Source organism: Micromys minutus, assembly GCF_963924665.1.
Source record: "Micromys minutus genome assembly, chromosome: 3".
Taxonomy (NCBI): domain Eukaryota; kingdom Metazoa; phylum Chordata; class Mammalia; order Rodentia; family Muridae; genus Micromys; species Micromys minutus.
Window position 1 is genome coordinate 33,064,959 of NC_137972.1, and position 21,936 is coordinate 33,086,894.

At 47.0% G+C, this 21,936-nt stretch overlaps 1 protein-coding gene across 1 annotated transcript; it reads left to right on the forward strand.

Annotated features, from left to right (window-relative positions):
• Positions 1-725: 725 nt before the first annotated feature.
• On the forward strand, positions 726-21,648 carry LHFPL4 (LHFPL tetraspan subfamily member 4; the record flags this gene model as incomplete). The annotated part of the gene is made up of 4 exons (XM_080914303.1): positions 726-771; positions 1,671-2,157; positions 17,926-18,168; positions 21,548-21,648. The coding sequence occupies exons 2-4, from the start codon at positions 1,752-1,754 to the stop codon at positions 21,646-21,648; spliced, it is 750 nt and encodes a 249-aa protein (XP_080770429.1). The 5' UTR covers positions 726-771; positions 1,671-1,751.
• Positions 21,649-21,936: the final 288 nt, after the last annotated feature.

Consider the following 21,936-nt stretch of genomic DNA (forward strand, 5'->3'; position numbering starts at 1 on the left):
CATGGCTTGCATTGACTTGGGCACGGGGGTGGGGGGGATGGAGGATGTAGAGTAAAAACCAAGTCCCTTTCCTTTGGGTTTTGGTACTCAGCCTGGGTCTTGTTCCCTGGCCCCATCTCCTTGTGCTGTGGGCCAAGGAATCCCCAAGGCTGGCGTGGGGTGTTAACAGTTTAGGAGTTTCCCTCTCCCAGGGGGGTGTTGACAGTTTCCTAGGAGACTCTGGAAACCTTCAACGCCTCTAAGACGCAAAGGCGTGGAAGCGGGAGTGGAGAAACGGGAGGCATTGTCATAGATGGTAGGTGGTAATCTGGAATCCAGAGATTGAGTTCAACGCCTATCAAATAATCCTCATTTGGTCCCTTCCCCCATTTTCACGGGCTTTTGGGGAAGCTGGAACCCCACAACTCAGGTGGCAGAAAGGAGTCCCAGTAGTCAGGAGGCCTAAAATTGGGGTTGGGGTAGGGGCTGAGGGACCTCAGGGTCACTGTGCCTGACTGTACCCCTGGCTGTCAGGACCTGTAGGGCCCCTTCCTCTCCTCCCCCTCTTCCATTCCTCTCTGTTCTTTACGCCCGCGCGGGGACGCGCCCCGGCCTCGCCGCGCCAGTGCACGGGAGCGCGCGCCTCGGCGTGGGAGCGCGTCCCGGAGAGCCCGAGCAAGATGGAGGCCGCGCAGAGGACGCCGCCTGGGCCAAGGCAACAGCTGCCAGGAGCATCGAGCCCCGGAGCTTGAGCCCTGCCGGTCCAGGATCAGTCGCCCCGACTCGGCCCAGGTTGGTCTTCCCGCATCCCTTCTCCGTGGCTGCAGCCTCCGCGCGCGTCCGGCCTGGGCGCAGGGCAACCACCCCCCCAGCTCTGGCCCTACCCGGGCCCAGCCGCTCCCCCGCGCCCCGTAAGGCCCCTGCCCACTGCCCGCCCCTCCAGGCCCGGACTGCCTGCTGGTCTCGATCCCTGTTCCCTTGGCCTGGAAAGCCACTCTCCCCGGCCCTGGCCCGCCAATCCTACACCACCCCCCCTCCCCAGCAGCCGATATTCAACCCAAGCTTCTAAGAAGCACCCCCCCAATCCCCACCACGAGTATAGACCCTGCCGTGTCAGCCCCTGATTCCACGCTAGCCTCATCTTGATTCCAACACTTAGCCTTGGGTACCAGCTCCTGTCTCCTGCCTGGCCCTACTGTAACCTTCCTCATGCCCTCAGTACCAGCCCCTGACAACCTCTTCTCTTCCTTATAAAGAAGCATCTGTCCGCTTTCAGACCCCCTTTAGATACCCAGTCCCAGACCCTCTACCCCTAATAACAGCTTCAATATACCCTCCCTAGTTCCCTCTGTTCGGTGCCTGTCAATGCTCCAGTATTGATCTCCATCTTTCATTACATCTCCCCACGTCCCCTTCTTAATCCAGCACCAGTTTCCAAGCCCCCTCTTGAACTCCTCCACGAGCACTTTCTGGGACCCCCCGTACTTCCAGCTCCCATGTTTTCATCCCAGCCCCCCAACTTTCCTATGACTCCTTCTCAGGGCCCCCAATAGGAAACCTTCAAGTCGCCGCCCCAACACTGTCATGACCCCCTCCTAGCTCCCCAGTCAGCTCCCAAGTCCCCAGCTCCGCCTCAGGCCCCGCCCTTGCGAGTTCCTTGACTCAGGGCTGCTTCTCCGGTACGTCCCCAGCTCCCGCCCCGCATCCCGGTGGTCAGTCCTGGGCCGGCGGCCCCCTGTCAGCCGCTGCCGCCGGCCCCGCCCCCGGGCACCATGCTGCCCTCGCAGGAGGCCTCCAAGCTCTACCATGAGCACTACATGCGGAACTCGCGGGCCATCGGTGTGCTGTGGGCCATCTTCACCATCTGCTTCGCCATCATCAACGTGGTGGTCTTCATCCAACCCTACTGGGTAGGCGACAGCGTGAGCACTCCCAAGCCTGGCTACTTCGGCCTCTTCCACTACTGCGTGGGCAGCGGGCTAGCGGGCCGCGAGCTCACCTGCCGGGGCTCTTTCACCGACTTCAGCACCATCCCGTCCAGCGCCTTCAAGGCAGCCGCCTTCTTCGTGTTGCTTTCCATGGTGCTGATTCTCGGCTGCATCACCTGCTTCGCTCTTTTCTTCTTCTGCAACACCGCCACTGTCTACAAGATCTGCGCCTGGATGCAGCTCCTAGCAGGTAGGGGAGGAGTGGGCGCAGGACCCTCAGCAAAGATGCTAGAGATGGGAGCTCTTTCTTGGAAGAGGCAGAGCTAGATTCCTTTTCTCTGTGTTGAGACACTCACTTCATGGCCAGTCTTCAGCAGCTATTGGGGAGAGCATTCAACAACATAGAGCCACCTTAGGGCAGGGACAATCTTTAGAATTGATATTTGGGTCTGTCATCCTGGAAGTGCAGGGTCAACTGATATATTAGCATTATGTTCATGTTTTAGGGGTCTCTGTTAGCTGCCTTTGAGGAAGACAATTCATTTTCTTGAGTGAGGACATGCTATAAGTGTGATCCATTTCTGTGATGGGGTGGGGGTGGGGTGGGGTTGATGCAGAAATTAGGGACTCTAGAGGCTTATCTTGGACCTTGAATTAACTGGCATTATTAACTTTTTTGAGCTTTAGTTTTTTAGTTTTTCATCTGTAAAATGATGCAAAGGAGAAATCCTGTCCTGAGCATAGGGAGGCTCTCTGTGGTGTTGGTACTGGGATGGTGTGTGTGGAAAGCTTGCAATGTAAGTCTCTGAAGAGAAGGTTTCCATCCTTTCAAATGTACCCTTGACCCTTACTCAGGAAGGGTTCTGAGCCACAGTCAGTGAACTGTTTGACTGGGATAGTTATCTTCCCCTAAGGCTCAGGGAAAGGCCTTTTGGGAATGAGAAATGCTGAGACAGTTTCCCCTGATCCATTAGAGTCTTGTGTCCCCACCCACTCTTCGATCGAAGTCACATTTTGAAAACTCAGCAACCTGGACATTTGCCTAATTGCAGGAAAGGAAAGAAGAGTTAGGCAGGGCAAAGTGGTGTGTAGGGACGGCAGGGTAGGGAAGAAGAAGGGTAGAGGCTAGGGGGTTGTTTGAAGCCTTGCAGGGATGGAAAAGGGAAAAGAAGGCTTGATATGGTGCATTAGGGATGCTTCTTGGCAGTAAGTACTTCAGATTATTCAACAAGTGTTCAGCCTTCCAAAAGGGGCTCCCAAAGGAAAGGTGATAGATGTCAGTTTGCAGGCAGCCACACTGCAGGAGGTACTGTAGGGACTCAGCTTTGCAGCATGGCATGTGTTCACTTGAACGTTCCCATTGGAAAGAAACCTCCATCTTTTCAAGGAAGAGTGTGAAGTTTTCAAAAGGGCTGGAAGTCACTCAAGGTCAAGTGCTAAGAATACAATAGTGATCAAATTAAAGACTTGTCACTTGGGCTGAAGGCCAGGTGTGAGGTCAAGTCCATGAAGCTAGTTTTCTTCCTGAAGTGGATTCTTACAAATGTAGGGAGGAATATCTGTCCTACTGGGTCTGAAGATGGCTGATTGGAAGGAGGTGGTATGTGTTCAGATATAGAAATCTTCTTAGAAGATTTCTTTTTATTTTTAATTATGTGTATATGTGTGGGGTAGTGGTGATGATAAGGTTCATTCAAAGGCATCTGGGTGTGGAGGCCAGAAGAGGGCATTGGGTCCCATAGAGATGGATCACAGGTAGTTGTTAGCTGCCTGATATGAGTATGAGGAACTGTGTTCTGGTCCTCTGCAAGGGAAACAAGCATTTAACCATGGAGTGGCCTCTCCAGCTCTCACATGTGGACCTGTCAATGGGAGTCTTTAAGAACCATTGAAAAGAACAGAGAAAGAGAAATGAAGGGAGTGGGGACATTGTTCCACATTATCCAGTGGTGCACAAGGTGACGGCATGTATTTTCATTGCATTCTGCCCTGAAGGCAAGCTAGAAATATATATGCTCATCTAGAAACCCAACTCATCAACTTTAGTTTGGACTGAGCAGATGGGGTGCTGACTGCTTGGCCCTCCAATTCTCTGTAATCCGTGTGAGCTTTCATCTTGGGATTTGATGGACAGCCCAACAGTGAAGTCACTGAAATTTAGCAATCTTTGAGATAGCCATCTTCAAACTCTACCTTCATTTCCCCCTGTTTGAGTGAAGCAACTACCACACACTTGTGAAAGACTTACTCAAAGTCACACACCACTAGAGTGGGAGTAAAGTCAGTCTTTGGGCAGGTTTTGTTGTTATTTGTTTGCTTGTTTGGTTGGTTGGTTGGTTTTGACTTCCTAGTCCAAAACTTTCTCCTTTTCCTAAGGACTGAGGAGCTAGTTGGCAGAGTTGAAAACTTGATTGCATTTCCCTCAGAGATTTCTGAGTTCTCTAGATAAGTGACGAATACACATTGTTTAATGTAGTGGAGCTTCAGAATGCAAGGCATGGATTAAATATGTCTCAACTTACAGTCTTTTCACTTTTTCATGACTTTTACTTGGATCTTTGTGTGTGTGTGTGTGTGTGTGTGTGTTTACACACAGGTGTGTTTATGCTGTGGTGCACTCATGGAAGTCAAAGGACAACCTGCAGGAGTTGGTTCTCTTTTTCCATCTCATGTGGTCTCAGTTGGAATTTTTGTTTTAAGGTCTGGTAACAAGTGCTTTTATCCATTGAGCCATATTGCCAACTCTCCTCATGGTCTTAAATAAACCTTTTCAGTTTTAATTCCAGTTTTCTTATTTGGGGCTGAGAGACTGTCGTTGGTTGAGAGTGTATCTTTCAGACTGAAGGGCTCCTGCAAACAACTTTGTCTGAGATCACTATTTGAAGAAAGTGAGCCATCACCCAAAGTGACAGCACAGGGTCAAAAGCCTTGTTTGTCATATAGGAATTAGAGTGCTTGTCCCTTGAATCTTGTTCTTTTGGACTTCCCCTCCCCTCCCCAAGCATTTTGAAGAACACCTTCTCATTGGGAAACTAAAGATATCTCTCTTCCTCCCTTCTTCCTCCCTTCTTCCCTCCCTCCTTCCCTCTTTTCCTCCCTCCCTCCTTCCTTCCCTCCCACCCTCCTTCCTTTCCTCCCTCCCTGTCTCTCTGAAACAGGGCCTCACTACTTAGCCCAGGCTGTCCTGGAATTCACTATGTTGACCAAGTTGGTCTCAAACTCACAGACACCTGGCGTTCTTTGTTTCCCAAGTTCTTGGATAAAAGATGTGAGCCACCATGCCTGGCTAAGTTTTATTTTTATTTCTTACCTATTCTGTGACCATCCTGTGCACAATGCTACAATGATGGGTGTCTCAGTCACTGTTCTAATGTTATGAGAGACACCATGGTCAATGCAACTCTTCTAAAATAAAGCATTTAATTGAGGGCTTGCTTACAGTTTTAGAGGTTAGCCCATTATCATCATGGTGGGGAGCATAGTGAGATGTATGGCAGGCATTATGCTGGAGAACTATTTGAGTACTACATCCTGATCTGTAGTCAGAAAGAGAGAGACTGGCATAGACTTGAGAACTCAAAACCCACTCCCAACAATACACTTCCCTCAACAAAGCCACACTTTCCAATCCTTCTAATCCTTTGAAATGGTATCACTCTCTGCACTAAGCATTTAGATATATGAGCCTATGGGGGCCATTCTATTCACACCACCATAATGGGGCACACAGGCCATCCCTGACTATGTCAGTGTTGCATTAGCAAATGAAATCCCAGACTTCCTCTTGGATTAGTTTGACTAAGATTAAACCCAAATTCAAATTCTTTACATCTCTCTCCTTGTCTCTTCTGTAGTATGTCTGTTGTGTGTCTTGATCTGATTGTCTCTGTTGCCTATGTTTGTCCTGGGTCTCTGTGCTTGAATCTGTGCCTGTGTGTGTATCCCTCACAGAGGGCTTTGCTCTATATTTATTGAATAGGATAAAAAATACAGTATAGGGGAAAATTAGAAATTCTTTATGGAAATCTTATCAGTGTTTTAGAAGGGAAGACAGCTGCTTGAGAATAGTGCTAAATACTGCAAAATGATGTGATCAGTCTATGTCTACATGTGGCTTCCAACATCTGTGCGATACTTATTATATAAATGTCACCCTGTTGATTGCATTCAGCAAATAGTTACCACAACACATACATACATACATACATACATACATACATACAATATTCTGGGTCAGTAGCATATAAGAGTACACAACTTAAGATTAAAGCTATGTATTAGTTTAGGTTATAATACTTGGTTACATGGGGAATCCATGATATAATGAGATTGGTTACATTGTTCTTTTAAAGGCAGTTTAACCATAGACCAGAGCACACAGTCGGACAGCATGTTAAGTACATGGTCTTACATAATCTCGAGGCATATTATTGGCTTAGCTGTAAAGTCCAAATAAAGTTCTGTTCCTTTGTGATCCAGAAACATTTTCAGAAAAATGTACCACCACATCCAACCCCAATAATCTTAAGCCTATGATGTGCAGTCCCTGCTCTAGGGAATTGACTGTCTCATTGGGTCTCAGTATTGTCAGCAGCCCTGGAGTGGTGGGCAACAGAAACTCAGCTCAGCCCATCATAAATAAAACTAAATAAGCAACATTGGGTTTATTGTCTCATATGATTTTACAGTCAGGAGCTTCTGGGTTCATGGTGGCTCCAGATGGTCAGGTGGCATCTGAGGGACCCTCCTCTATCTCTCGGTTCCTGTGTTGGCTCATTTTTAAACGCATTACTTCCTCTTTTTCATTTCAAATTTTCCCAGCTATGTGGTCTCAGACAAGTGATTTTGCCTCTCTAAATCTGTTTCCTCATCTGCAAAATAGTATTATACCTACTTCCAAGGATGACAGAAAGGGTGGAGCAATGGTTTTTAATGTGGCTCCTTGTGTGTAGTAGGCACTTGAGACAATCTGAGGGAAGCCATTTATGAAGGCTTTGCTGCTGAGTTTGAACTCATTGTGATGACCACAAGCCTTGAGAAGTCATCAGCTATCAGCAGAAGGGGAAGCTATTGGCTTGCCTAACTCCCATATGAATGAGAGAAGGAGCAGTGGGAACTTAGGCTTCTCTGTCCCCAGAAGGAAGATGAGCCTGGCCCTGGTTCAGCCAGTTCTGAGTGTGTGCACATGCTTCACCTGGTGTGCAGAGACTGGCAGGGGACGCAGAAGCTGAGTGCTAGTTAGTGCCATGCAGAGGCAAGTAGCTTCAAGCTGTGGCTGTCACCAGGGTCACAGGTTCTGGGATCAGAAGTCACAGGAGTTGCTGTAACAGGAACTCAGGCATGCATTGTGTTCCTTTCCACATCCTCGGACTTTGGTTCAGGTTGCCTTTGGGAATGAATGGTTTAATTATTTAAATAGGCTCTTGTTAGGTAGCCCCTGTTATATTTTAGCTTGTAGTGATCCTCCTGCCTCAGCCTTTCTGGAGGTGGGAATGTAGGTTCACATTATCACAGCTGGATGGGTTTTAGATTTTAGTCATATAATAAAATGCAGCTGTTTAATTACACTGAATACATACTGATACACAAAATTTGGCAATCTTTAGTTACATTGCTAGCACATTAGCATATGGAAGGGATTTTCTCCTTCCCTCTCTTCCTGCCTCTCTTTCTCTTTGTCCCTTTCTCTTCTCTTACTTCCTTCATGGTTGTCTCCCTCCCTCCCACACTGACCCTTTACTGAAGGCCTCCTCTGTAACATCACTGTGCTGGGCTCTGGGAATGCTGGGTAACAGACCTTGTTTAGCATCTTAGAGTTCAAAAGATGAAAGGGGTCTCCTCCTATGGCACACACATGAAGAGACAGGGTCCCAGAGGTGCTCTAGGGTGCACAGATAAGGACAGAGGCACATACAGGCAGAATACTCATACCAGTAACATACTAAAATAAGTTTTTTTTTCCATTTTAGAAAAGTTGAGTAGGCATTCACCTCTCCTGGCTTCTGACACTTCCGTGACCAGTGCCTCAGGTGCCTGCAGCCAGAACTTGAGCTAATGTTGCTATGTCTCCTCTTATTCTTTAAGAGGCCCTTAAGTATTTAAACTGCTCTGGGATTAATAGTTGATAATGATGAAGCACATGGGATGGGAAGTAAGGGGGAAAGATGAAAGCAAGAAGCTTTCAGAGAAATAACCCAGCCTTGTCCACTGCACCCCAGCCCAGATCTGACGGCTTCTTCCGTGACTCAGTGACACAATGGGCGTCAACTTAGATGGCCATCTGGAGTGAACCCTGTGGCGGTCCTCCTGTCTTAGCCTTCCAAGTGCTGGGAGTATAGGCCCGTGCAACCATGTCCTCACGAGTGATGTGCAAGTCCTCACTCACTCTACCACCCAGCTCCTGTGGAAGGAGCAGAAACTTGGTGCTGGATTCTGATTGTCATAATGATTATGAATCCTTAGGGATTTTCCCACTGTTTCTGAGCTTCCTTTCATACGCGCTGAGCAGACTCGTAGTGTCTGGGCTGGCTTTGCACTGCAAAAGCACGCTGTTACATGGGGAATTTGTAATGAACAGAAGCTTATTTGTTTATTTTGTTTTGTTCAGACAGACGTTTGCTACGTAGCCCAGGCTGGCCTCAAACTCATCCTTCTGTGTCTGCTTCCTGAGTTCTGAGATCATGGACATGCTATGTTTGTATATCTTTATTTGCTTGTTTATTTATTTAGAGACAATCTCAGGTAACCCAGGCCTGCCTCAAATTCATTGTATAGCCAGGGGTAGCTTTGAACTCCTAGTTTTCCCTTTTCTCCCCTTCAAGCACAGAATTACAGGTATGTGCTACCTTGCTTGGATAACATGACTTCCCCCCTTTTTGTTTTCCTGGTGATTATGGCTGTATCTCATGAAGCCATTTTTAAAAGTGTGTATGCGTATAGTGTTAGGGATTGATCTACAACCTCACACATGCCAGGCAAGCATGCTCTACTACTGAGCTATGTGCCCAACTCATTAATGGTTCTCGAGGCTGGGCAGTGTAAGGCTAAGGAGCTGGTGGTCTGGTAAGGGCCTGCATGATGCTCAGTCACATGCAGAAGGGACTGGCCAAAGGAACTGACTTCTGTGGGGATCGGCTTCTGCGGTGAGAACCTGACACTTCTGAAGGGTGTCCCCCACTTTCAACATTGCCATTCAATTTTATAATCCATAATGCTGGGAGACATGTTTAAACTGTAACAAATAGGTGACCCCTCTTTGGAGTCATTGGAAGGGTGTTGTGGGTACAAGCTTATGGTTGTTTTTTGTTTGTTTGTTTTTTAATTTAAGATTTATTTTTTATATATGAGTACACTGTAGCTGCCTTCAGACACACCAGAAGAGGGCATCAGATCCCATCACAGATGGCTGTGAGCCACCATGTGGTTGCTGGGATTTGAACTCAGGACCTCTGGAAGAGCAGTCAGTGCTCTTAACCACTGAGCCACTTCTCCAGCCCCATGTGTGTGACTGTTAATAGTTGTTCTGTGACCCATGGTCAAATCCTTTTGCCACCAAAGCTCTGTGCTAGAGAGGGAGGGGAAGCAAAAGGTGGGCAGGTTGGAGGGGGAGCTTTCCAATAACATTCGGGGTCCAGCCTTGGCGTTAGGTCTTACTTCAGGACATGGCAATCACTCTTGAGGAGCAGAAGTGAGCAGGGTCTGGCATGGGCTTCTGAAGCTCAGGTGGCTGCTGGGAGGATAAATTGTCTGAAGGTTTCCTAGGAGGCAGGGAGCTGAGAAACTGAATATGAAAGTGACTTCCAGGCTACGGAAGGGACAGGAGCCTCTTTGGGAGACCACTGGGTTTGTCTGTGGGCTGAGGCTAAGGCAGGTGCAAAGCTTTCTTTGTGGGTGGCCAAGTCTCTGAAGTAGCATTCACAGAGGATACAAGAGGAGGGCTGTGCTTCTGGTAAAAAAGATGAGCTTCTCTTGGGAAAATGTTGAATTTTGGGGCCCTGGGGGATGTGTAAGGAGGAAGAAATCCAATAATGGCTGCATGTTTGGTCAAAGAGAAAGGACTGGAGTCAAAACTGAAGGTCTGAGGTATCACCGCATGAATCTTAGTGTGAACTTGCCCAGGGACAAGGTAAGGACGTAGAGGGAACATCTCAGAACACCATCAATCATAGAACAGGTAGAGGAGAAGCCAAAGAAGGAGGCTAAGTGAGCATTTTGAGCAATAGAGGAGGAGGCCCCAGGATCACCTGGGATGCGCTGAGAACAGCTGGGACTTTTCAGTGTCAGTGACTGGACCCTGGGCCAGTAGATGCCTGGCAAGAGCCCACCACTGTGCACCCTCAGTCCTGAGAACTTGCACTCCATGGAACTGACCTTCAAAACAAAGGAGCTGGGCACAATGGCGTTTGTCCATTATCCTTGCCATTCTGAGGCCTGAAATGGGAGGATCATGACTTCAAGATGAGGAGAAATAAAGGAAAAGCTGAGGGACTCTCTTTGTGGTAGACTTGTCTTATAATGAGTTGTGTCTGTGTGTATGTGTGCACGCATGTGCACGCACAGAGGATAGGTGTTATTCCTCGGGAGCTATCCTTTTTTTTTTTTTTTTTTTTTTTTTTTTTGAGACCAAGATCTCACTGGGACCTGGGCTCTCCAATTAGTGTAGGCTAGCTCACCAGAGAGCATAGGCGTCTCCCTTTCTCCATTTCCCCAGCACTGGGATTCCAAAACATTGCTGCCAGGCTCTTTAAAAGGTTCATTTTTTGTTCTTTTATTTAAAAAAAAAATCACAAGGGCATGAAGAAGAAAGAGCACAGGCATAATAGGTATGAATCTTGCAACATCAGCAAGCATGCTGGGTGCCAGTGGCCTAAGTGTGCCAATTAAGACCATCATCCGAATGGGTGAAAACTGACTCACCTGTGTACTGTCTACCAAGATCTCACTTCAGCAATAAAGAAACAAGAATTAGCAGTAAATATGTGAAGACAGGCCTTCCACTTCTGCAGTAACAGCAGTTGGGAGGTGGAAGCAGGAGAATTGGGAGTTTAGGGTCATCCTTGGCTACACAGTGAGTTTGAGGCCAGCCTATGCTATGTGAGACCTTGTTTTAAAATATGACAATGACCAAAGGAAAAGAAAACAGGTCCAGCTGCCAGAAAATCGCCAGAACACAACCAACTCAGCAATAGCCACAACCACTCCACCCAGTAGCTGGCCAGAGGCTGGTGCATTTACCAGCCACAGGGAACACATCTTTCTCAAGCTCATGTGGAACATTCACCGTGGCAGCCCACATTGTGGACCCAAACCTGCACCACTACAATTACAAAGCTAGAAACCACACCGAGTCTGCGCTAAGCCAGAAGCAACAGAAAGAGAGATGGAAGGTTTGATAACATTTAGATATCAGAGAAATTTTTGATGTTTTTAAAAGATGGAGTCTAACTGTACAGCCCAGGCTAGCCTTCTAGAACTTGCTAAGTAGACCAGGCTGGCCTGAAACTCACATGGTCATTTCTATCAAGGGACGTGAAGATCAATACTAGCAAACAAATCACGGGAATTGTGAAGTATTTGTTATCACATGAAAAAACCCGCAGGATCTGGGAGCAGAAGAGCTAATGGGGGAAGTTGCAGTACTGACTGTATACACTAGAAAAGAAAGAGTAATCCGTATTGCAGGGCTGGGATTTGAACCTACAGACTTGCACTTGCTAAACAACTCTAACACTGAGCTACAGGCCTAGTCTTAACATTTTTCTTGTTGTTGCTTTTGTTTGTTTGCTTGTTTTATGGTTTTTCAAGACAGAGTTTCTCACTATAGCCCAAGCTGTCCTAGAACTCGCTCTGTAGATTAAGCTAGCCTCAAACTCAAAGATTCCCCCTGCCTCTGCCTTCCCTGTGCTAGGATTAAAGGCGTGTGCCACTACTGCCCAGTTTGAAAAATTTTAAACCAGTCATTCAAGCCTCTATATCAGTAAACTAGAAACAGAAGAGCACATTGAATTAATAATATTCTAGGGCACAGAAATGTAATTAATATAACGAGTTCCCTTGTAATAGATGTGTTCACACCTGTGTCGTAAAGATGGCTATGCAGTCAACCCATTGTATACATTTTCCCCTATACATGTACAGGAGAGAACTATGTACAAAAGCAGGGGAAAAGAGAGAGTAAAAGAGAAAAAACTTCCCAGCTTCTCTTGCAGCTAGATGTGGCTCCAAGAAAATGGATGTAAATGGATTTAGAGGTAAGCACATTCAAAAGTGCAAACACTGTATTGATGTTGGTTACCACTCAGCCTGTCTTGTAGCTTTGAGAAGTAGAAAACACCATTCTTAGGATCATAAGATTTAGGTTCAGAGAAATGCAGGGACTTCCCTAATGAAATGACATACTATTGGAAGTTTGTTAATAAACAAAAATGGCCAGGTGGTGGTGGCACATGTCTTTAATCCAGGCACTTGGAAGGTGGAGGCAGATGAATCTCTGTGACTTTGAGGCCAGCCTGATCTACAGAACTAGTTCCAGGTCAGGCAGTGCTACACACACACACATACACACACACACACACACACACACACACACACACACACACACACACAAAACCCTTAGTCTTGAAAAAAACCAATAAACAAACAAAAATGATTAAAAATGAAAAGGAACGTTATTACATCTGCTAGAACTAGGTTTGTGTGCGATTGGGAAACCCTAAAGAGTTATGGTTTAGTATCTAAGCTTTTAGTCTCTCTTTAGGAAGATTTTTTTTATTTAAAATTTTTCTTTTAGAATTTAATTTTATATTTTTGAAGATTTATTTTTATTCATGTATGTGTGTGTGTTGCTGTAAATATTAAAAGGTGATTCTGTTGCCATTGGCCCCGAGGTCTCATTCCTCAGGAGCTGCTCCAGTGTGGAGCCGAGCGCAGGACTCTGTCACTCGGTCCACAAGCTGCCCTTTCCCCTTGGTTCTCTTCCCAGGCGGTTCACTCCACCCGCCCTGTTGTTTCTGTCCCGGGTGGATACGCCCCCTCCATGTTCCTTTCCTCCACTGCCCAGCACAAACATGACTCCCAAATCCCAGTGGCATATCAAGCAAGTTTATATTTTAAATTCTCAATCCACAAATCCTCTACACAATAAGCTTTACACCCAATGGACAAAGATACAAACTGCACTTCTATATGAGATAAAAAGACCCATAGAAACTCTTAGAAATAATAACAAACTCATCAAGCTAGAAGTGCACCGAGAGAAACATACACATCTGCCTCCATCTCTGTTCTCCCAGAATCTCTCTTCCTCTCCTTCTCTTCTGTTTTCCTAGAATTTTTCCTACCTACCTCTCCACTGTCCAATCATGTATCACCTTAACATCAACCCACAAGTGTGTGTCTGTGTGTGGTACCCACAGAGACTAGAAGACAGCATCTGATTCATGACGCTGGGGTAATAGAAGGTTCTAAGTGCCCAGTGTGGGTGCTAAGAACCACACTCTCTCCAGCCCTGATTCTAGATTCTTAGGTAAAAACAAAAGTCCAAGAATTAGGTAACCCAGAACCAGTACAGTAGTTCCTGAAGTTGTTAATGACCTTCAGATCTCTGCTCCATCATTCCTAGGACGTGACCCTTATTTTCATTGTTAAAACTGATTGCAAGATGCTTTGACCTTCCATTTGTATTCCACGCATCAGGATGGATAGAGAAACCCATGAAGGAAAAGGAAACAGAAAGTATAATCAAGGGACTTGAGAGATGGCCCAGTGGTTAAGAGTGCTGGCTGCTCTTGCTGGGGATCCAGGTTCAGTTCCCAGTACTGACGTGGAAGCTCACAACCGTTTAGAACTCCAGTTCCAGGAAATCCAATGGCTTTTTCTGACTTCCGTGGGTACCAGGTACACAAATGATGCACATATGTACAATCAGGAAAAAACACATACAAATTAAAGAAATTAATTAAGAATTTTAAAGGAGTCTGTTCCAAAATAAACACGAAGCACCTACCTGGGGTTAATTGCAGGCTTCCTCACTTCCCAGCTGGGTGACATTCAGTAAGATACTCTGTCGTCCCTCCAGCCTCAGTTTTCGCATCTGTAAGTTATACTTTTGCCGACCTCGTACATTAAGAAAAAGACTTATTATTATTGTGCATACCACCGAGATGTGTACTTGTGGACGCACACGTCTCGGGCTGCACATGCAGGTCAGAGGGCAACTTTTCAGAGTCAGTTTTTTTTTTCCATCTAGGTATCAAAATCAGGTCACCAGGCGTGCACAGCAAGCCCCTTTACCTGCAGAATCATCTTTCGGACCCATAATTTATTATAGGCTTAAATGAAATGATGAAACAATGTGGGAGCTGGGTACCCTGGCTTGTAGTTAAATGCTCAATGCTATTTACTTATCTTTGGACACAAGGTCTTGCCATGTAGTCTAGGCTAGCCTCATGCTCATTGTCCCTAGTGCTGGGATAATAAGTGTGGTTCATCATACTCTTCTTCAATGTTATTGATAAAGACAAATTATTGTTACTATTGCATCACTAGGCAGTAAAATTGGGGCTTTATGCAAGCACTTTAGCACTGAGCTACATCCCAGTCTGATATTATCAATCTAAATTTGTCATAATGCCTCCTCGCTGCCTGCATCCCAGGGTACGGCTAGACTCTACGGTCAATGAGTAGAACTGATCTATCCCGGGACCCTTGTCTCTACACTAGTAGTTTTTAGTAAGCAATCATCACTTTCGGGTGGGTTTTTAAAAAAATAGTACCTATTTGCTCCTATGATCTAGTGGATAGAAGCCAGGGATGAAGCATCTGAGTGTCAGATTCAGGAGCAGCTGATGTTTCAACCAGCATCTGATTTCCAAAAGAGGCTCATAGACCACAGACCTCGGTGACCTCATCCGGCAGGTGTGAGTGCTGAAGCCTGTCTTGTCTGCGGTATGCCATCCCCCATACTTGAGATGCTTGGGTGAGGCTGACTTATTCTGCTTCCCTCTCTACCTCCAAGCCCGAGAAAACCCATCTCAGTCTGGCTTTTCTCAAGGGGTTTGGCCTCTGGTTCTCTCCCATTTCTAAAGAAGCCCCTTAGGCCCCATAGCCATCGTCTGGAGCTCTGCGGAGCCAAGGAGGTAGGGAGGCTGTCTCAGCATTTTCCAGCTGCCCCTGATGCTCTGGCCTCTGTTCCCAGTCTGTTTCCTTTGAGACAGCCCTTCGCATACATGACAACCAGTGGGTGACTTGATTTTTACGCCTCCTTTCATGCTGAAGATAGACATCATGCCTGCCTGTGTCTATGACACACAGCTCCTGTGGGCCCAGTATGGGGTCAAGGATCCCAGAAATATATTTGTGAGATGTTCAAGGGGAGAGGCAGAGGGAGAGGGAGAGAGAAAAAGAGAACACAGGATGAGGGGATACATACAGAGATGGAAGAAAAAAGAAGGAATAGAGAGGTCAAATGTTAACTAAAAGGAAGAAAGAAGGGTTGAAGCTCAGGCCTGAGCACCGTGAGGGAGGGATGGGGAGAGAGAGAAGGAAAAGATAGAAATTAAGGCAGAGAAAAAGGGAAAGAGAGACCAGCAGAGAGAAATGAGAGAAGTGTGTGTGTGTGTGTGTGTGTGTGTGTGTGTGTGTGGAGAGAGAGAGAGAGAGAGAGAGAGAGAGAGAGAGAGAGAGAGAGGGAGAGAGAGAGAGAGAGAGAGGAACACTCAAAAGCACAGGGAAGAAAATCTCACTGAGGTCTCAGTGCCCGCGTTGGAAAGGCGGAGGAAGCTAGAGCTCCGGGGATACAGGAGTGGTTTCCATGGAGATGAGGATGCACCAGGAGCGAGCAAAAACAGACTACAGTGAGGCCAGCCACTCTGGCACCTAGGGAGAGGAGCGCTGGAAAGCAACTGAGAGGATGGTGTGTCTGCTTGTCCCCTGCCAGCTTCTAATCCCACTGCTGCCTTTTGCCCAGATCAGCCTGAGCCCAGGGATGAGGAGACAAATCAAGGGCATCTAGGAAGAATGACATCCAAGTCTCCTCCTCTTACTCCTCCCCCCTCCATGCCAACGATAGAGCACCTCAGGGCTTAGTCCCATGTCTACTTTTTGCTTTGCACAGTGCCAATTTAAATGTCCATGGGTGTCTGAAACTTCCAGGGTTAACCTCTGGCTCCTGTTCACCCTCCCCCCCATGTGGGTGGTCTGTGTTTGCTTCTCTATCTGTGCACCAAGGTGCATCTTCAGACTTCAATTCTATGGCTCTCCTGACTTGGTTCTGCTACCGAGCTGGGAATTTCTTTTATGCCCATTATGGTGGGGGGGCTATCTTGAAGGCAGCCCGGGTAGAATGAGAGATCGATGACTACATCAGGAATGGAGGATGGGTGTGGGATAGAATCCAACTTGCAGAACTCTGGAAAGGGAGGAGTGGTTTAGGGAACATTCCCTTGTACTTAGCGATGGGGGAAGGAGTGCCAAAGCCCTTCCCCCTTCTCCCATTATGGGAACTGGTTGGGCCACATATAGTGAACAGAACTGAGAACAACAAACTAACATCACCTAATGTCATCTAATATCCAGGTTAAGCTTATGGGCCTGGAGGAGTCAAGTGCCACCCAGCCCGAAAAGCTCTGAGTAAGCAACAGACCTAAAACTACAGTGGGACTGAACTGACAAGCATTTTCAGTTGCCTATTGAACCCGGTCCCTCTGATTGACCTGTGATAGGGCCCGGTGCCACTCTCACAGACAAGACGACCACTGTTACCATAGGAACACAGTAAGAGGATTGGCTCAGACCTGACCTGTCCCCTCCCAGCCCAGGCTGGCATTGGGAGAGTTTGGTAGTTTAACCCAAGTGGGTGGATTGGATGAAGGAACTATTTTCTACAGGGTCATCCTGGCCTGCCCTTTCTACCTTGTTTTTTTTTGTTTTTTTTTTTTGTTTTTTTTTTTGATATGGTGTCATGTTGGCTAAACTGGCTTTGTAACTGTGTAGATGAAGATGACCCTGAATTATTGTATTTTATGTGTGTAAGTATTTTGCCTTCATGATTGTATGTGTGCCATGTGTACCGTTCCCACAGAGGCCGAAAGAGGGTGTTAGATCTCCTGGAACTGCTGTAATAGAGTTGTTGTGACCTGCTGCGTGGGTGCTGGGAACTGAACCCAGATCCTCCACAAGATAGGCAACTGCTTGTTATGTGGAAGTTACTGTGCAAAACATTTGAGGCCCCCTGTCATCTTTACAATCATTTGATGATACTCTTAACCACCCACATTTTACAGATTTGGAAACTGAGGCACAAAGATAAAGGAATTGAGGCTCATAAATCTAGCAGAGAGCTGGGCCAACATTTGAACCTTAACCCATATTGCAACCTTCCTCTCTCCTACGTAAGCTCCATGAGACTCAGATCCAAGAGCCTCCCTGAGCTCTGCTCTAGTGCCTAACACACAGTAGGCCCTCAGCAAAAATTGAACAAGTTGGCACTCTGCTAAATGTCTCTAAAGCACCATGGTTCCCAGTCCACAGAAAGTATAAGCCTGGCACCTCCCACCTCCCAGTCACAGCTAGGGGTGGAGAACCTCCGGACGAGCCCTGCTTTCAGCCTCCGCAGTCTGTTTGCCTTGTCTTCGCGTGAGTGCAGAGTGTCAGTGAGCCACTGTTGAATGAGTAATAGAATTAAAACCAAAGGCAAACTCATGAAAGCTGGAGTGATGAGGATGGGGGTGAGTGAGAGGGACCACAGCTTGTCAGGGCACGCGGCCTGGCATTGATATTTTCATATTCCCTCAAGGCAAGGTGAAGCAGGAGAGGTCGAGGGTTCCAGTTTCTGCTACTTTGGGTCAATGTCTCTCTCCCAATGCATGAAAAGTAGTTACCACGTATTCAGATTGCTAGATGGGGCTGGGGGGATTCTCAGGACTCAGTTCGCACTCCACCATCTCATTTCTAGGGAGTAATAATGCCTTCTCTTTCCTCCCGACTCGACCTCCGTGTGGATCCCGCTCCTGATGTCCAGCCCTGTGCCTCGTCTTGGGCTGCATGATCTTCCCTGATGGTTGGGATGCTGAGACCATCCGGGACATGTGCGGGGCCAAAACGGGGAAGTACTCCCTGGGGGACTGTTCGGTGCGCTGGGCGTACATTCTGGCCATCATCGGCATCCTCAACGCACTCATCCTGTCCTTCCTCGCCTTCGTGCTGGGCAACCGGCAGACGGACCTGCTGCAGGAGGAGTTCAAGCAGGAGAACAAAGGCAAGTGTGTGGAACAGAGAGCTAGGCCTGCTGCGGGGCAGGGAAGGACAGCTGCAGACGAGATAAAAGCATGAAGCAAAAATTACACACAGGAAGCTGGAGCGATCGCTTGACCGTTCAGAGCACGGGCTGCTCTTCCAGAGGACCAGGGCTGCTTCCCAACATCCACATGAGGCACAGGGCCATGTGGTCTAGTTCTAGGAGTCTCAACCTCTTCTGGCTTCCTCTGGCACTGTACACATGGTATACATAAATACACTCAAGCAAAACCACCCATACACTTAAAAAATTCTTAAACGATTTTAAAAAGTTATACACAGAGGCCATTAACATGGCTCAATAAGTAGTAAAGGCACTTGACAAGCTGGACGACCTGAGTCTGATCCCCAGGGCCCACATGGTCGGAGAAGATCCAGGAAAATTGTCCTCTGGCTTACACACGCTCATGCACACGCGTGCACACGTGCATGCGCACACACACACAGAGGGAGAGAGAGACAGACAGTCAGATAGACAGGGAGGCTCCCACGCACTCAGGCATGCACGCATGCGCACTGAGATCCTGAAAATAATTAGCAGAGGCTGAGGTTCAAAGGTTGTGGGTTCTCATGATCCCATGCCCCACACTGTGAAATGAGGGGCTAGAGGTGACTGAGAAACAGCACACAGAGAGAGACAAGGCAGAGTCAGCAGTGACAGCAGTGTGTTCATTCAGCCCCAAACCAAGAAGAACTAAGGGATGCATGGCTTAAACAGAAATTTAAAAATGGAAATGGGGTCTTACTCCACACCAGGCTGGCTTGAAGCTGACAGCACTCCTCCTGCCTCCACCTTCTAAGTACTCCTAAGGACAGATAACCTTACTCTCTGTGTTCATACTTTCAAGTATTCAGGCTACAGACCTATGCCAACACATCAGGTCACATATATATATAATATATATATATATTATATACACATATATGTATATAATATTATAATTTGTTCTTATATAATATATGATGTTACATAAAATATATAATATATATTTAAATATATTATATTTATTTAAAATATATTTTTAATATACTTAATATATTTGAATTTATAACCAATGAATTTAATATATATTAAAAACAAAGAAATAATGTGACTGGAGAGAGAGCTCAGTGGGAAAAAGCATTTGCAGTTCTTCTTGAGGACCTGAGTTTGGCTCCCAGCATCCAGGTTGGGCATCTCACAACTGCCTGTTGACATTACATCCTAGAGATCCAGAGCTCTCTTCTGGCTGCCACAGGCATCTGTGTGAACACATGTGGCTTACTCTAATACATACATACTTACACACATACATACATACATACATACATATATACATACATATATACATACATAAAATTAATAATAATAATCTTGTTAAAAGAGAAATGGAACTGGAGAGGTGGCTCAGTGGTTAAGAGCACTGACTGCTCTTCCAGAGGTCCTGAGTTCAAATCCTAGCAACCACATGGTGGCTCACAATTCTCTGTAGTGAGATCTGATGCCCTCTTCTGGTGTGTCTGAATTATATATAATAAATAAATGAATCTTTTTCTTAAAAAAAAAAGGAAGAAAATTTTGGCCACACATACCTGCAAAATCCCTGTTTTCTTCCAGCTGGCATAAGAGGATTGTGAGTTCAAGGCCAGCCTGAGCCACATATCAAGACCCTGTCTCAAAATAATAAGAAACAATTTACACAAAAAGTCAGAATCTCAGAGGTAACTGCTTTTAGCAGCTTGGTACTTACACGTGCCATTGCACAGGTCGGCCTACCCCTAGTGCTGAGAGAGGCACTGTAGTGGATATGTGTGTGCAGGGGCACACGGCCCTTAGACTGAGTCTCAGAGCAGTGGTTCCACATGGTTCACTCTATGTTTAGCTTGTCCATTCCTTATAGTCATCTCTTAGGGTCTCTGCTCACCATACAATAGTGTTAAATGTTAGCATACGAAGCTGCCATGTATCTACTCATCTGGCAGGAGGCCTCAGTGTTATGCTTGAGGTCTCGAATGGTGAGCACAGATTAGCGTGAAAGCGGGTCAAGCCTAGAAATTACCTGACCTCAGGTTTCAGTTTCTCGTACTTCATAAAACCAGGGTACTGAGAACAGATTGTCTCCCAGGAGACTGTCATGTTTGAGGGGAAAGTTTGTGCATGCAAAGTGGCCAGCAGGGGCTGGTACGTGGGGGATGCTCAAAGCTGTCAGTTCTAACGGGCCTCTGCAGGCAGGCATTATGAACATCATTTTACAGATGATAACAAGGGTGGGGAGGGGGATGGTGTGTGGACCGAGGGAGAGCTTGCTCCAAGCCCTCTAAGTAATGATTTCAGGGCTTGAATGCAAGTTTGAGTCCAGAGTCAAGGTTCTACACTAGTCACCCTACCTATCTCCCAGCTCAGCCAGGCTAGAGATTTCCTGCACCCTTTTATTACAGTCCTGGGACATTCCTCTTCTAATCTGACCTTAAAAGTTCTGACAGATCCCTCCCACTGTGTAGCTTCTTTGGTCTTAGTTTGAGGTCAGGACCTACCCCCTGGTGGCAACTTCCAGAAGTGCAAGGTTGAGCCTATGTGGATTCTCAGATGCTACCCTGACAATGGATGGCTGAAACTCTCAGTGGATGTTCAAGTGTCTCTCTTCTGGCTCCCTCACACGTTCATTTACTTTAAATACATGGCTCTTCTGTGTAGCCTAGGATACACTGGAACTCACTATATAGCCCAGGATGTCTCCAAACCTGTGAGGAGTTTTCTGCCTCACTCAGCCTCTTGAGTGTTGAGATTAAGATTGGGGCCAACATCCCAGCTACAGCCCCTTGTTGAAACGATGCGGGAGGCCAATTGTGGTGGCACATGCCTGTAAGCTTCGTACTCTGAAGGCATATGCAGGAGAATCAGGAGATCAAGGCTAGCCTCTGCTACTTTGTAAGTTCAAAACCAGCCTAGGTTATAAGAGACTTAACACCCCCCCCCCCCCAAAGAAACCTACCCACACCAGTAATATGGGAACTCCAATCATCTGCACTCTTAACTGCTGCATGACACTGGAGGTCAGTTCCAAGCCAAAGTACAAACTAAACTAAGCCACTAGCATTTGCTGTGGGCCAAGTACTGACACGGCACCTCCACTAACTCTTCAGAATGGCCCTGTGAAGTGGGAGATGTCTTTATTTTACACGTGACAGCTCACAGAGCTACATGGTGCACTCAAGGCTGACCTGCCAGTCAACAACTTGGTTGTAGTCACTTCCTGGCCATTTCTGTCTTGGGGAGTGGCTGAGGGGGCAGCTGCTCACAGGCTCTAACGTGTTCTCTCTCTCTCTCTCCCTCCCTCCCTCTTTTCCTCCCTCCCTTCCTCCCACAGATTTTGTGGGCACTACAGTAAGTTCCGTGCTGAGGCCAGGAGGTGATGTCTCTGGTTGGGGAGTCCTACCATGCCCTGTTGCTCACACACAGGGACCCTGAAAGCCGGGATTGGAGTCCAGGAGTTGGCCTGACCTCAGCATATCCTGTCTGCTGCCCTCTCATGCCTGCGTTCAAGCTCCAGACCCAAATCTCTAACTGACTGCACATGGACCTCCAGGCTCTGAAGAGAGGCAGGTGCTGGGTGGCAGCCTGGCAGAGGGCAGAGGCCCTTGAGATCCACAGAGAGCCTGATTCTGGCCCTGCCTCCATTTGGACCTAGTGGAGCCTGGGTCACCCTATCTGGTCCCTCAGTTTCCTTCTCTCCTGTGTAGACTAGCTGGAGGTCCC